The following is a 17,018-nucleotide window of genomic DNA, read 5'->3' on the forward strand; positions in this document are numbered from 1 at the left end:
CACACACATACTTTTGGTGGAATGTTTCCAAAGTGTACTCTACAAATCCCTGTCTTCTTAACCAGATGCTATTGAGCATATTTTGCTCTTTCCTAATGACCTGAGTTCTTATAAACACCACTATTAACCTTTCCAGGCAGCTGTAGTGGGGAAATGGCCTTAGAGGAGGGAGGCATGGAAGGCCTTGTACTTTGGTTAAATGGCCCAGACTTTGGGGATTTTATTATTATTGTGATTTCTTTTCTGCCTTTTGTGTTTCTCCCAATGGTGAGCTCAAATCCTTTACTTGTATAAGCCTAACTGCAGCAATCTTTCTCTACTGGTTAGTTGGCTGCTTTGAGTTTCCCTTGTGTTGAGAATCCAAATAAACAACCTCATTAGAACTAAAAAGAGTCCATGGTGTTTTATAGGTCTTTTTTAAAAAAAAAAACCTAGAATTTGAATAGTTGAAGTTGTTCTAGTCTTGCTGTCCACATAAGTGGGTTTAGTTAGCAACAATATGATAGAGTGTCACAACACATGACACTCATCCAGATACTTCAGGGTTTCAAACAAGGTGAGGCTTTGAGGTTTTAGGAGCAAATAGAGTTATGATGGAATTAATGATTTTTTTCTCTTCTTTATGATAGTGGAAGAACTCAAAGGCAACTTTTGGAATATGGGAAAAAGGGGAGATTAAAGAGCCTGCCATTTGAAAGGTGCATACTTTTCCTCCTCTCTTTTCATCCTGATTGGAAGTTGTATTTAGAGATTTCCATGCATTCCATAATTTGCATAATGAACATTTTAATGACTTCTCTGTTTTGGGGATTTCAGGAAACAGTACCCATCTCAATATCATGAACGGCAGTGCAGATCATCACCAGACATTCTCTCTGATGTGTCAAAACAAGTAAGGTTTCTGAAAAGCCCGACTTCTTTAGATAAGTATAAGTCATCCAGTTTTCAAATGATGTTCCAAGACTTGATTTTGCCAGAACCTCCCAGTGTGTCTCAAGGTCACTCCCTGTGAGGTTAGCCTCTGGGAGAGGCCTTTTGGCACAGTTGTTCCCACTAATAGACCATTTAGTAAACTACAACCCCTGGTGTACCTCCAAATTTCAATCTGTACTATTAACATCCTGAAAAAAATCAGATACCAATACATTTCTTTGGCTTCATTAGTAGAAACACTAAGGCTTCAGAAAAGCTGTGTGGTATAGTTGCTTATTTGTGTAACATGATTTCAGGATACTCTCGTGCCCCCAGTACTGTAAGATGATGGCCACATTTGAGACTTTGATCCAGAAACTTGCTGACCACTTTTCTTTGGCACTCTCTGCAAAAGTTAACTGTAGGTGTCATCAATTCCCATGCCTTCACTCAAATCGGATGGTTTTTAATCCAAAAGGCATCAGAGGTAAACCAACGAAAGGGACCATCTAGATTATGAAGCTCTGAGCCCATTAACAGTTCTCCTTTCCACTCTTTTTAATAGGAAACATCGAGGAGGCAGAGTAGGAACATTAGACTGTGGTCCCCAAGGTCCACACAGCCAGTCCAAAGAAGACAGAGGCAGGGTTCCTACTTCATTGATACAGCTACCAAACTGAACTGCTTGAAATACAGTGGTACCTGAAGGGCACATAAAATATGGAGTGTAGAGTGGAATGTCATCGAGAATGAAGAATGCAGCATATACTTTCTAGCACACAATTTGGGATATAAGTCACATTACCCTTTCAATACACCTATTTATTAGCTGTGGAGTAGACTATGGATTTGAATCACCTTCTGGAATAAGCCTTTCATAATAGGAGATTACCTTTCTGATCCTCCCCATGTCCAGCTAAATAGCATTTTTCATCTGACATCAATGTGTTTTCTTTTTCAAGGTGGAAGATCTGAGACTTACATATGGCAGCAGTTACTACCGAAATGTGAATGGAGTACATGCATCTGAGCCTGTGCTGGACAATAGGAGGAGGAACTCTGCGGTTGAAGTGACATTTGCAGCCGAGCTGGAGCATTCCAAACCAGAGGCAGAGGCCACATCGCTCCATCCATCCCAAAGCAGTTCCTCTTTCACCTTTATTTATGCAGATCCTGTCTTTAACACTGACCCTGAGCCCATAGATTTCTTTGAGGAACGGAGTCCTCTAAGCTCCTTCCAAACAAACTCCAAGTTTGCGGATGGTCACACAAGCAAAGTGAGTCCAGCAAGGCAGCTAACATATACCGATGTGCCCTATATTCCTTGTACTAGTCAGAAGGTTGATATTATGCCTCCCCAAGTCTTTTTCTATGTGGACAAGCCACCCCAGGTACCCAGGCGGTCTCTGATCATGGCAGAGGAAAGTATGAGACCAGACAGCTATGTAGATCCCAGTGCAATAAAGCCAGCCAAAAGGAGCCCAAGGAATATGAGAATAAAAAGCTTACAGCAAGACCTTCAAGAACTCCAAGAAGCTATGGCTAGAACTAGTGCTAGAAGCACTATCAATGTAGAGCCAGAGGAGGAAGATCCACATTTAGATGATGCATTTGCATATAACCTTCAAGAGCAAACTCCTAAACGATCTCAAAGCCAATCAGACATGAAAACTATCCGTTTTCCTTTTGGGTCAGAATTTAGACCTTTAGGGCCATGTCCTGCTCTGACTCGTAAAACTGATCAGTTTACATGTATGTTTGCAGAGCAGGAGTTTCCAACAGTTCTAATGGATCAGAGCTCAGCAGAAAGGTATGTAGTTAGTGAGTCCAGTGATTCAGAATCAGAGATTCTTAAAACAGACTACTACTCTTTGTACGGCAAAGGAAAAAAGTCACCCAGGGCCCGAATCCGCTTGTCTTCTGGTAGTCTGCAGTTAGAAGAAGATGAAACTATTTCTTTTGCCACACCAGGTGCTGAAGATAGGACTTTGCTAAAGCCATGCAATTATTTCTTAGCTTAAAAGAGTGATTCTGTGAATGTTCCTTATCCAGTTCTATGTTACCACCTTAGGTAAGACATAAGAAGCCTTTTTGACCCATCTTTTCCTTAGTCATCTTAATTGATGGTAAGATGGTGTGAAGGATCAAGCTGCTGTCTCTTTCTATGAGCTTCTTTCTTTTATATACTCCAAAAAGACTCAGGAACATGCCTTCTTCTCCCCAGTAGTATGGTAGTGCAAGGGTAGTGTATGTCATACCATCCTACATTTCCTTGAGCAGCCATTATTAGTGAGGATGCATTCTTCAATGGTGAAGGATGATGATGTGGGTTGGTGCATGGGACTGGCTTCTAAAACCACATTGTGATTTAGTAGTCCATGATTATGTTGGTTATTTTTGTGATTAGGTAACCCTAAACAATTGTTTCTCCCTTCATGACTTGTTTGGGACACAGTGAACAGTCTTGTTACATATGAAGAATGTCAATTTTTATAACATATACATAGGTGAGTGGCATAGGTCCGCTCAGCACAACATGTTTAGACGCAATAGAGGATTTAACAGCTTTCTCAATGCAGGAAATTCATGGATTAGGCCCATTTTTTTCAAGCAAACGGTATGCCTGATGAGGATATTATGGTGTTTGACTTCTAATTTCTCTTAATTACTTATTACATAAGGTGTGATCAATGTTAACAGGCCAGCTTGTTTGTCAATTTCTCCTGCCAGAATTTATTTTTGCCATAACTTTGTTGCATGCATGTAGGCAAGGATATGAGGTGTTATTTTAATAAAGAGTTATAAGTATGGCCTTCTTTGGTTCTGGCCTATATCTAACAAGACAGAGAATTGAAAAAGGACATATTCAAGGGAAAAAAGGTATGGCCAGGGGTGGAGAAGTGGAAATAGGTGTGGCTGGTATGAAAAGTGGCTGCAGCATCAGGCTCAGACAGAGATCCAAAATTCTCTTGTGTGGTTGTTGGTTTTGATTTTTTTTTTTAACCAGGAGCCAAGGCTAGGCTCCAACTTGTGATCTCTTGCCTCAGTCACCTGTGTGCTGGAGGTTCCAGTGATGGACCATAGTGTTAAACTCAATTTGAGTCCTTTAAAAAATGTTATGTGCACGAATATTTAACTGAATGCATGTATAGACACCATGTGCATACCTGCTGCCCATAAGTCAGAAGATGGGATGGGATTCCCTTGGAATGGGAGTTAACAGACAGTTGTGAACTGCCATGTTGATGTTGGGAATCCAACCTAGGTCTTCTGCTGATGTGGCCAGTGGTCTTAAGCACTGAACAATCACTTGACCACTAAATATTCCATTCTTGACTCATTAAATATTTGTCTATCAGTCCTCCTGGAAGGCTACTGAAGAACCTTGTTGATAATCTTAAGCTAATGTATTTTCAAGATCATGTTAAGTCCAAATGGTCAAAGGAGTGAATTGGTTACATAAACAAGCAATTTTATGTGTGATTTGATATGAAAAGGTAGATTATACAATTCTGTTGTCTCTACATCAGTTAAAAAAAACCTATTAATATGCCTTATTCCACTCCCTTTTTTCTCTCCTGGACACAAATTGACTAAGACACAAGTATAGAGTAGTTACTTAAGACTAAGAATATACTGAAACTTGACTACTTACACATAATTTCTATAGATTCTTACTTTCTTTAAAAAAAAATGTTACCTGTAATCTTTTCCCCAGGAGAAACTCAAAATGTTGTGAGCTATATGCTATTTCTCATCCCATCTTCATTTGAAAACTTTTGCTAAATGTATATTTTCCTTAAGACGTATAATGTTCAAATCTGTATGTGATCTTTTATTAAAATAGTAATTAGGGGACTCGTTAAATTATCTGTCAGAAGACATTTTTAAAGTACTATTAATAGTTTTGTTAAGGTAGGAGGAAGAAATCAGGATATATGTATTCAGCTATAAGTAGAGCCAATTCTTAGTAACTTTTAGTTTCAATGGAAGCCTTTGTTATGTTCCAATAATAAAGAAAGAACTAATTTAAATTATCTAGAATAATATATGAGACCCACCCTCAAGAAGACAAACATTGAGGATCATAAAATTTAAATATTTATTTTAAAATCCGGCAAACAGTGACATATGCTTCACCTAGAAATAGGTCTACAGAACTAACGCTATAATGAGTAAGAGATACCAGTTGTATTTTGGATGCAGTTATGTGGTACAGTTTTCCATAATACGAACTTGTTTTTATTTTCACAAAAATATGAATGTCACCCATTGTTCAAGTCACACAATTATTTGGAGAGCACTATGAAGAACAAACTGTAATTGAGTTTCAGTTACAACATGGATGTAAAAACCAAATCATTACTTCAAGGTACAGTCAACTCAAAGCAACAATTACAGTGTAGGCACCAATGAACACACGACATGATGATGTTCCACCTTTCAAATATTTATATTTCTTTTTTAAAAGAAGGGTTGTAATTGACACTTCAGTTAAAAACTGCATCTTTCTTTTTCACATTTGGCAGTTACTCAGACATTTTAAAATGTTTTGTGCTAAAATGAAATGTGAAGATACAAACATTAAAATCTTAACTGTTGAAATTAATCAGTACCAACAATTCTACAGCTACAAAACTATAGCCTAGTTCAGCACTTGGGCAAACATAGTATATATATATTGGGCTAAAAAGGCTATTACTCACTTAACAGTACCATAAATAGAACTTAAAATTAACTGCACAGTCTATCTTACTTTTATATGATCCTGCCCTATGGTATTTTCATATGAGCTGGACAATGTTCATTTAAATACCCTTTCAGAATTGAACACACTATACTTATGTGTGGATAATTATAAAGAAAAATGTATAAATAGTTTCTACGAAAATGCATTATCACGACAAAAAATGCTGGTATAAAGTTATGTTCATACCTATTGATCAGGTATTTAATCACAAGACAAAAAGGTTGTTAAAAGTTTTCTAAATCCAAGCATGTAATATGTGATTTGAGCTGAATATTTAAAGACTGAAGCCAGACTAACTCCACCATTCTAACCAAACCCCGATTCTTGGCCAAATGAGTTTACTTTAAATGTCTAACCATGTTAAATAAGGGTTAATTGCTTCTTCCATCTGAAAGAGAGGATAAATACACCGAGAGGTACTTCTGCTGCTACATGTTGCATGGAAATGCTTCAAACACAGGGTTCTCCAAGGTGCTAGACATGGAGCTGCCTGAATTCAGAACAACTTTCTAGGAAAGTCAATACTTTCATAGGTGTTCTTTCCATGAGCTTCTTAAAAACACTTGTTTTAAGGCGGTATTACTTATTTCTACCTCACTACAAATAGTCCTTTTTAGAATATACTTGTGTGGGGAAAAAAGAATGCTTTTAGAAGCTTGGTGATTTGCAAACATTTGATAATTAGGATGAGTTTGAAAGACCTGTATGTTTATGAGTGTACAGTTAACTAAAGATTCCAAACCAAACAGTATTCATTCGAAGAACATAAGAAATAATGATACCTAAAATCAAAAAAAAAAACTGTATCTCAACATTTACTACAATACAGGCAAAACTATAGTATTAAAATTATTCCTTACAAAATAATCTCTTTAAAATACAAAATGATAGCCACCATCACAAAATAGTTGAATAGCTTCCTCTAAATCTTCAATGTGGCAAAGATCCAAAAGGCACATGGAGCTCATGAGTTAAGCATTATTAAGGTTGACATAGCTTTGGTGGGTTTCTCCTGGTCCACATGAAACAGAAGCCAAAAAGAATGACGACCAATCTCTTAAGGGGATTCATCTGCAGAACACCTATAAAATATGACAAGTATAACTCATATATACAAGTATAACTCAATGTATAATTATAAAAGTCATCTATATTTCCTAATCATGTACCATTCAATGAATGAAGAGGCCAAATTATTTCCATTGAATCTTACATAGATAGATGTGTTAAAAGATGTAAAAGAACGAACAAAAATTCCTTTGTGTCTGATTTCACAACTTGCAATGGATTTGTTTGCAAATAAGAAAAGAACTAGGGGATTTTAAGCATGGTTTAGCTCCAGAGTCCTGAGCAGGCTTTACTGGATGGAAAGATAATTAAGAGGGATTTTATAGGTCACGTATTTAGTTTCACCTTGAGCTTAGTTAGCCAAGGAAATCAAAAGATGGAACAAGAAGAGATATAATGGGTTTAAGGTTAAATTCTGTACAACCATGTTCGAACTCGCTTAAGCTAATGACTATGAATGCATACATACAAAAGTGCTGTTTAAGAAAAGAAATTTCAAATCAAATGTAAGAACTTTGTGAGGCAAATCAAAGTAATAGGAGGCAAGACAGAAACTAATTGCAATCAAATGGCTCTATTATTGTCTCGACTGTTTTCTCTAGATCTTTTAATCGGCATTTCAGAAGGGTTCAAATGTAGAAACTTTGCTACTGGCAATGATCAGAATAATGGTATTTCTGCAAAGGCTAAGAGTACTGTCGAGAGTGGAAACGTGTGTAATGTTACATGTGCCCAAATAAGAACATACTCAGTGACATTTTCTCTCTTTTCACCATAACAGGGAAAGACAGGGCAAAACCTGGACTGTTTGGTTCAGTAGAAAACTACCTTCCCATATAAAGCTAATACTGGAGTGGTGAGGTGGCTCAGTGGACAAAGTCCTTTAAGTAGAAGCACAAAGGGCCTGAATTCAGATCTCTAGCACCCATGTTCTGGTCAGGTGTGACTGAGCCCCCATAACTTCAGCACTGGATGGCAGAGAAGAATGTCCTGGGGGATCACTAAACAGGGCAGGCTCCAAGTTCAATGAGAGGCCCTGCCTCAAAAATTAAGGTAGAGAGAAATAGAGGAACAATCTGAATGTTGACGTCTTTTTTACCCCATGTGGAAGACAATTCACTCATATATATATAACACAGTCTCTCTCTCTCTCTCTCTCTCTCTCTCTCTCTCTCTCTCTGTCAAAGCAGATGTTTAAATTTGGCCAGAAAAAAATCCATTTTCAAGCATACAACTATTAGAATGCTATTAGAATGTGATTTTGCAGGAAAAAATGGAGAAAATGGCTGCATAACTTTATTACATCAGAACCTAACATCTAAAATGTCAACAGAATTTTGAAAATGACATTTCAAACTTACTTTTGAAATTTTTCGATTAGTTTCTTCACCATTTTATCTGTGATGCCAGGACAGGCAGCCTCAGCCCCAGCAATACTTTTCTCAAGTTCTTCAATTGCCTGGTTTCGGCTCACATTATTCTCATCCTGCTGTTTAAGCTGAAAAAGAGTGATGGCTATAACATTTAAAATACCCTGCCACCTGAGACAGATATCGGATACTAAATAACCCACACTTACTTCAGCAAATGCAGGTGTGATTATCATAGACAAACAGCTTAAGGTTTGCACAAGATCTTGCTCCTTTGAAGAAATGATACAGATTACACACACGAAATTAAAATAATCCTTCATGGCTTTCCTTAGTTATGTGACAACAAATGTGAATCAATTTGAATTCCTTCTTCAAAAGGCTGAAGATAAAGCCAGTCCCTATGTTTTCTTTCTGTCACAAACTGTCATCCATCAGTGCAAGTCCTCTAATGTCTAGGATTTCAATAGATATCTGATTCTGTGGGTTTACATATCTCTACATGGAATGAATTTTAAATAATAGTGGCCATTTCAATGACTTCTATGACTTAATTAGGTCACAATTAATGATAAATAAAACATATTACACACACACACACATATAGTGAGAAAGACAAGTATGAAGGGGAATTAAATTCTCATAGTTTCCCATGGTACAATATCATAACAGCATTTTAAAAAAATGTTAGGAGGCCATGATCAGATGAGAACATATTATAATGACATGTATATGAAGATTATATGATGAATTTTATTACTTTGTATGCCAAAGAAGTAAATAAATAAATGAACAGATGGAAGTAAGTAAATGAATGAATGAGTTAATGAATGAATGAATGAATGAATGAAGTTAGTAGATCCATATACATACTTCCCCATTCTGCAGTTTCTTTGGATCAGGCTTCTTACGCACAGTGGTGAAACTCCATTCAGGGTGAGTATTACTTTCCCTACTGCTGGTTTCCCTAAAGAAATGGCAAAGATGCTTAGGTGATTCAGCACAGAAAACAAACAAACAAAAAATCAAAAACCAAATCACCAAATCAGTGCAAGAAGACTCTGAAGAGCTCTCCAACACAGCATCTGACCTCAGTTTCTAACAGCTACGCTATTTTACTCAAGAACAGCAGGATTTCAAGCTCTAATTGTTACCAAAATCCTATGTGGAGAGCTATCTGTGTCTATACTGCCATTCCCCGATGCCTGGACCACTATCTTTAGTTACATGCCTTGTGTTTTTAAAGTTTCATCAAGAAGTTTTCATGGGCAGGTGAGGTTAACAAGCCTTTATGGGCACGATGTTTTATTTATTTCAAATGCCAAGCAGTTTCTCATAGATGCAGGTGCCTGAGAACAATACATGAGTAAATAGGTGTAGCAGTTCATAATTCCATCTTATCACAGTTTGGTCCATGGCCAGGAAGTAGGAAAGACCATGAGATCAGTTCTCCAAAGGGTCCCACAGGTTGTCATCACAATAATAGAAAACATAGTCCCTTATTTCTGCTCATGAACTAGTAGAACTCCTGTGGTCAAATCATATTCCAAAATTTTGTAATATACTCAAGTATCCACTAGGGGTTAGACCAAGACCATTTAAAAGCAGAGCTTTTCCCTTCCAAAGCATGTTTCCAAATTCATAGTATTCCACAGAATGTAAAGAACTTCACATTGGCCAAAGTGACTGCTCAAAACATGATTAATAACTTAGTCTAAACCAAATGCATCCCAGGTCATTGCAAAAAAAGCAGAGCATATGCGAATGAATCTGCCTTTAAAAAAAACAAAACCCTGCAGTAATTTGTACATACGAGTCAGAGCCCTCAGAATCAGATTCCTCATCACTGTGGCCTTCTGCCTTCCATCTCTTAAATCGATCGATCAATTCAGTCAGATAAGAAGTCTTCTTTGAATTTTTTACAATGAACTTATGCTTCAAAAGTTCTTTGGCCGTAGGACGCTAAGGCACAAACAGAAAAATATACAGGATGCATGGTTATGTTAAAGAACTTTGGGATTAGGATAGGTGGTAAAATGCCAATTGAATTATTAAACTGAAATCTATAAAAGTCATGTTTTTATACATGAGGACAATTACAATGTAAGAAGAGAACAGACAACTCTATTTTCTTGAAGCGGCTCAAGGTAACCACATTAAATTCAGCATTTCAGCTACCTAATTTGTTAAAGTGCAGTAGACAAAAGCTAGGATACACACCAGCATACCAGGAGGCAAAGCCTTCTCAGAAATAGTAGGACTTAGAAAGTAAACATCTAAAAATGTCAAAACAACAATTCAAGACACTTATCACATTGACTGTAATTTTTAAAAATTAATGCAAATGAGCAAAATTGCTGTAATTTTGTTATCATCTGCACATCTCATGAAACCCTCATTTTGCCATTGTCTGCCCATATTGTAGTATACACTTTTCTATTAAACATTAATTTTTATTTATATAAAGGCAAGCACCAAGTACTATAGGGAATATGTTCCTTTCAGTGTTTCATTAATAGTAGATTGTTTACTGTCAACATAAAAATAGTTACATCAATCTTAGGCAGTGCTGGTACAATTTGTAGTCACCAGCAGTGAAAAGCAATTTTATTTTTAACACTCAAAGAACTATAATACAATTAGCCAATTCTATTACAAACAGGTACATATGTATTTTAATAAGTAAGTAATAAAACATGAATTATTTTCCCCAATTGTCTCCTTGAAATAGGAAATGATCAGATAGCTGGGGATTAAAAAGATGATGTAGGGGAGGAGAGAAAAAAGGACAAAGATCTGGTTAATATCAGAGTGGAAAAAACCCAGCTTCTTGGATGGTCCGTAGATGTTTTTCTCCACCACAGAAAAGTCACCTTTGTTAGACGTAGATGGAACAATAGAAAACCAACAGTGGAAATAACAATGTATACTCACAAATGATGGATCTTTATTCAGGCAAGCATCAATAAACTCCTTGAAAGACTTAGTGAAGTCTCCAACAAGAGTTGGGGGGTTGTTTTTTGGAATAAGAAACAGAACTCTCATTGGATGCATGTCAGAATTTGGAGGCTCTCCCTTGGCAAGTTCAATAGCAGTAATTCCCAAAGACCATATGTCAGCCTAAAAAGGAATCAATAACAAAAACTGTTCATCACCTTGAAACTCCATTCTAGGATGCTGCCCCCAAACCCCTGTATCTCAAGAAATGTAGTGAGTTATAATAACTATAATTAATGGAACTCATGAATTAAAATTTTAAATCTCATGCTTTGTAACAACACTACTTGAGTGTTCAATAAACCAGATGAAAGTCCTTGTCTTCAACAGGCTCCTGTTCTAATAAGAGGGACAGCTAAATGAATGACATAATGCCATATGGGATTAAGCTCTGTGGGGAAACAAGAAAGAATAAGAGAATAATGACCAATAATGACCAAAGCAGGGAAAGGAGCCCCATGTTGATGCAAGATGATTGGGAGAGACATCTCTGCAGGGAATGCTTATAGAGAGAGCTTACTGGGAGCAAGGCCATTCCAGACACAGGGGAAAGCAAGAGAAAGGTCCTGAGGTCAAAATGGGGCCACGAGGGCTGAAGCAAAGAGAGTACAGATGACAGTGATAGAACATAAGGTTGGATAGGCAGACAATGACCAGATCATATGGAGTCTTATATGTCTGTAAGGACTCCAGATTTCATTCCAAGTGGAGTGAAAAGCCATTGAAATAAATAGGGTTCAAATATTACCGATAACAATGGTATTTACCATCAAGAAACAAAGTATGACACAACTCTTCTTTTAGAAGCACTTGTAAGGGAAAGACAAATTGAAAAGCTTATTACTGAGGTGCTATCTAATGAATTCCATCTCTATAGGGAATACTTTACTTTAGAGTCATAAGCTGACTGTTGAATAACTTCAGGAGCCATCCAAAATGGAGTTCCTACAAAGGTGTTCCTTTTGATTTGTGTATCTGTCAGCTGGCCGGCAACTCCAAAGTCAGCCAGTTTAACGTCACCTTGTTCTGAAAGCAAGACGTTGGCAGCTAGGGGGCAAAGAAAAACAAAACAAATATCTCTCAGTCTCCCCAAAATGTGTCTGTTTTTCTCAGCTTCTATTTGACTGTTGTGTACCTTTAATGTCTCGGTGAATTTTCTTTTCAGAATGTAGATAGTCCAGACCTTTCAAAATCTCCTTGAGCATGGTGGCAATCTGGAACTCATCAAATGGACCGGCACGCAGCTTAGGGACAAAATACATGTATATTCACACACTTTTTGAAATTTGGAAAAATAAAATTCAAAATTGGTATTTTTGAAACATAGGTACCTGAAGCAGCCTATTAAACCAACATTTGAACAAATGAGGAAAACACTTAAGAGGGAAAAAGACAATAAAACAGTCATGTCAAATAGCTGTCCAGGATTTTAATGATTATCTGTGGGCTGGGGATACAGTTCAGCTGGTAGAACTCATTTGCAACAGGAGCAAAACCCTGAGTTAGATCAATACCCATAAACCTGTAATTCCAGCACTTGGGAGATGGATTCAGGAAAGTCAGAAGTTGAACTTCATCTCTGGCTATGTAGACAGCCTGAGGCTAGCCTGGGTTACAGGAGAGCCTGGGCTATATGAGATCTGTCTAAAAACAAGCCACCCATAAACACACAAATAAATAATTTATCTTCAAAGATCAGAAAAGCACCTTTTTCCTTGATACTAGCTCCAAATTTTGGGGTTTCTAAAATTCACACCCCAGATTTAATACGTGATACATGGGAATGCTATTAGAATGGCTATCACATGGGAAAAATGGAATCTGCTATTTAAGGAGGAAAACTCTTTAGGGGAGCGAAGGGAACACTAAAGAGCAGGGAGTTAGTGATAATAAATACATTAAGTATATACTACATATGTGTGTGATGGCTCCTCGTGTCACACCATGCTATATATGTGCAAAGACTATATAAAATAAGAATGCTAAAATACAAAGAAATCAGCTACTTGAATTCTGCAATTGCTTTTAAAAACTCACTACATATTAACATTGAACTGGTTTTTCAATCAGACACTCCTAATTTAAATTCAGCCAGGAATATAATAACTAAACTATTCAGACTCTCATTGTAAAAGGAATTAAATCATGGAGGAATAATATTTTTTCAAATAAATGTAACACATTTCCCTTTCTTTCCCCACCCTTGTACCAAAGCCAGTCATCCCAAGTGGAAGACAAAGAACACAAGCATTAGCTTTTGGGAGACCCTGTAATGGAATACCCAAAAATCTGTCTTTAAAATAAATGGTCATTTTAAAATTCTGGTACCTCATTAAGCACAAACAGTGGACTGTACAGTATTATTACAGGAAAGGGTGGGAAGCAGAAGTCAGAGGCGAGGTAGAGTTCTGTTTGCTGGAAGGAGGGGAGAGCTGGTACAAATCAAACATTGCCTATTCTGCCTCACACTGGGAGGGATTCACAGCTCTTTGGCACCTTGTGTATTTCATCTTTCCATGAATGCCATATTTATACCGAATAAAGGGCACTTTCATGTCGAAATTTAACAGCTTAAAATAGACCTGGTACTTTGGTTTCACCATTCGCTATTAAGAGTAGTCTGGGTATACCATATACTCTAGGGATGTCTGTAATTCAATAGATCACTTTGCTGAGTAACATTATCTATTTGCTTTCAAATCTATCAGCTTCCACCTCAAGTTTTTTAATTTAAAAGTTAGTAATTAATGTGATTCTAAAGGTGAAAATGAGACATTATTTTATTGATGACTGGAAAAGAAATTCTGTGGAATTACCGAATAACTGGAGGATATATATCATATGAGTTAAGACTGAAATTTAGTATATGATCATAAAACATTGGCAGGGCCAGAGGCATACTCTTCCTTACTTAAGAAACTAGACAGTGACAATTTAAGGGAACTCACTATCATTTTGAAGGATTTCTAAGTGTGGAATAGATTCATTGGCTAATATAGAAAATTTAAAACATTTCAGAAAGAACAACAAAAGAAGTCTTAAAGATTCATTACCATATCTGATATATATTTAAAGATTAGATGATAATTCAAAGTAAAACTTTAATTGTCAGCTAAAAGGGGATGGGAGAAGATTGTGGAGGAATGGACCTGGGATGGTCGATGCAGCTGGATGTTTCTGAACCATCATCATACCTAAAATGGCCTCCAATCTCTGGTGCATGTGCTTCATAAGATGTGCTGGTAGTCAAGAGAAAAAGGGAACGAAGAAACAGCAGCAATGCCACATAGACTATAGGAGAGAAGTTTGTTTGTTTTGCATAGTTTTGCTTTCTCAAATTTTAAAAACAACCTTGGGAGAGAATAGGCCAAGGTCTTAGACTACATTCTTTGCACTGCTTAACTGAAACTTCTCTGCAGTGTTCTAAGTCTCTGCCCAGAAGCAACATACCTGCCTTGTATAATCTGCCTGGGTTTGAGAGTAAGGATATGCAAAAGAGGGACAATTATTCCTTTAATGACCCTGCACTTGTGGGTTTATAGATTCTACCTACATTCCTTTCCCTAGCTGTCAGCCCCTAAGCCAGCATGCTACAGTGGACCAGGTTTTATAACTAGTGTACTATCCCCAACTTTCCATGGTATGTACACTTTAGCCTATTTATCCCATCATATGTCTTTGTGTAAGACACTGTAAATGTTTTAGAAAGAAGTAATAAGTAATAAATTCAGAAAAACTGTATCTAATATGACCAAAGTCTGTTTATCTACAATGAATCAGATGTACCCTGTATAACCGCAGCATGCAACGCAATTCATAGTTTCATGTTATTCTGTTAGTCGGGGGCCAGTTTGAATTGAGAAACACTCTGCTTAGCAACCATCTTGTTTTCTCTTGCCACTCTACAACAAATTCTTAGATTCTCAAAATGATTGCATTCATTTAGCTATGAATACACATGGAGAAAGAACATGTTTTCCCAGTGACTCCTATGCTTTATAGTTAAGTCACAGTATTGTTAATATTTTTAGCTAGTAAAGCAGAACTAGACATTGCTAACCCATTTTCTTCATTTAACATTTGAGGAAATTAAGTTACAGAGTGACTGACATGGTCAGTATTAGGCAGCCATTCAGTAGAACTGGAATTTAATTCATTAAGTCTATATTAATTGCCATTTGTCTAATTATTATGTAGAGGTGGACAGCAACATGAGATAGAGAAAATAGGTTTCTTTCACTTGGCCATAACATTAAACTGAGAAAACTATTAGTACTGGATACAGATTAGGGTTGCTAGCTGGGATTGTGCCAGCAGTCCCTGAGTAAGTAACATTACTATTACAGATTATAGCTTTCCTAATACCTATAAAATGGGGGAAAGACACAGTGCCTATCTTAGGGGATCTAATAAAGTAAGTGGTGGATTTATAAGGGGCTATCAGTATTTAAGAAATACAAGTGGGGACTGGAGAGATGGATCAACAGTTAAGAGCAGTGACTGCTCCTCCTGAGGTGCTGAGTTCGATTCCTAGCATCCAACTGGTGGATCACAACCATCTGTAAAGTGATCTGATGTCCTCTTCTGTTATGCAGGTATACATATAGATAGAGCATTCATATACATAAAATAAAAAGAAAAAAGAAAATTGCAAACGGTAGAGTAGCACAACTGCAAGAGAATGCATAAAAGATTTTTTTTCTGTAAGAAAATGCCTCACTGGAGAGGGGACAGAAATAAAAAGTAAACTCAAGAACAAACTGGGCAACTGCATAAACTACCATAATTTCTAGGAGGTGAGGCTCTCCACTGAGTTTAGTTATCATTTCCTTGGAATAATTTAACTATGGATTACCTCTCCCTACACCACAAAAAAAAATCTTAAGACACATTTCTAGTCATTAAATTATCTAAAGGTTTAAGTCGTTGGCAGTCAAGACTAAGGCCTTTTATTTTTTATTTTATATATTGGTGTTTTGCCTGCATGCATGTCTGTGTGAGGGTGTTGGATCCAATGGAACTGGAGTTACAAACAGTTATGGCTTGCCATGTGGGTGCTGGGAATTGGACCCAGGTCTTCTAGAAAAACACACAGTGTTCCTAACCACTGAGACATCTTCTCAGCTCTATAACTTTCGAGGCAGGATACAAATTTGATATATAAAAATTAACATCCAGTATACATACCAATAGAAAAAAATGCTGAGAAAAAAAATTCAGGGAACTAATTTCATTTACTATCATCTCAAAGACATGGAATTTAAATACCTAACCAAGGAAGTGAAAAAATTCTACAATTCAAATGTTTAAATACTGAAGAAATTGAAAATGGTGGTAGTTGTAATTGTATTTACTAGTACATATGCATATATATGTACATATATGGATATAACAACAATTAATGACAACAGAGGTCATGAAGTAGAAGAGAGTAGGAATGGGTATATGGGAGGGTTAGGACATCCTGTCTCAAATCAAAGTGGAACAGTCTGGATGCTGAGGCAGAAAAATTTTGAGTTACAGGGCATCTGGGCCTCAAAAAATTAAAAAAAAATAAACAAATATGTCACATAATATTAAAGATGTAAGAGAACTTAGAAATAACTTAGTATAAGTTCTTTGTGTTACAGGATCTACGTCCAAAAAGTTAATGTGTCTGATTCAAAGTCACAGACTTTGATAAGTAGAGACGACTATAGAACCTCAAACAGCTATTTGTCCATTTACAGTTAATCTGTAGCAAGTTCACTATCATGGTCTATATTGAATTTTAAAAATAATATCATGTTAATATTGTTTTCAGTGGAGGGATCAGTTTTAGTGCCATCACAACTTAGAAAGAACAGTTTTTCTCAGAGACATTTCCCATGTGAACATGTTTTCATTTTCCTGCACCAACAGATTTTAGCACTGTAAACATC

General features: G+C 36.7%; 2 protein-coding genes across 2 annotated transcripts in view; one reads left to right on the forward strand and one right to left on the reverse strand.

The window, feature by feature from the left end:
• Positions 1 to 2,933, forward strand: part of Frmd7 (FERM domain containing 7) — a 45,677-nt gene extending 42,744 nt beyond the window's left edge. The window contains exons 10-12 of the mRNA XM_028765024.1: positions 630 to 698; positions 817 to 892; positions 1,875 to 2,933. Of these exons, the coding sequence (XP_028620857.1) occupies positions 630 to 698; positions 817 to 892; positions 1,875 to 2,933 (1,204 nt within the window). The remainder of the gene's footprint in view (positions 1 to 629; positions 699 to 816; positions 893 to 1,874) is intronic.
• A 2,057-nt stretch (positions 2,934 to 4,990) lies between these two features.
• Stk26 (serine/threonine kinase 26) overlaps positions 4,991 to 17,018 on the reverse strand; it is a 50,858-nt gene continuing 38,830 nt past the window's right edge. Inside the window, exons 5-12 of the mRNA XM_028765007.1 lie at positions 12,233 to 12,341; positions 11,987 to 12,144; positions 11,035 to 11,220; positions 9,914 to 10,062; positions 8,974 to 9,067; positions 8,310 to 8,372; positions 8,092 to 8,228; positions 4,991 to 6,744 (exon numbers count right to left, since the gene is read on the reverse strand). Of these exons, the coding sequence (XP_028620840.1) occupies positions 6,720 to 6,744; positions 8,092 to 8,228; positions 8,310 to 8,372; positions 8,974 to 9,067; positions 9,914 to 10,062; positions 11,035 to 11,220; positions 11,987 to 12,144; positions 12,233 to 12,341 (921 nt within the window). The 3' untranslated portion in view covers positions 4,991 to 6,719. The remainder of the gene's footprint in view (positions 6,745 to 8,091; positions 8,229 to 8,309; positions 8,373 to 8,973; positions 9,068 to 9,913; positions 10,063 to 11,034; positions 11,221 to 11,986; positions 12,145 to 12,232; positions 12,342 to 17,018) is intronic.

The sequence above is a fragment of the Grammomys surdaster genome, unplaced genomic scaffold (genome assembly GCF_004785775.1).
Source record: "Grammomys surdaster isolate TR1022 unplaced genomic scaffold, NIH_TR_1.0 147, whole genome shotgun sequence".
Taxonomy (NCBI): Eukaryota; Metazoa; Chordata; class Mammalia; order Rodentia; family Muridae; genus Grammomys; species Grammomys surdaster.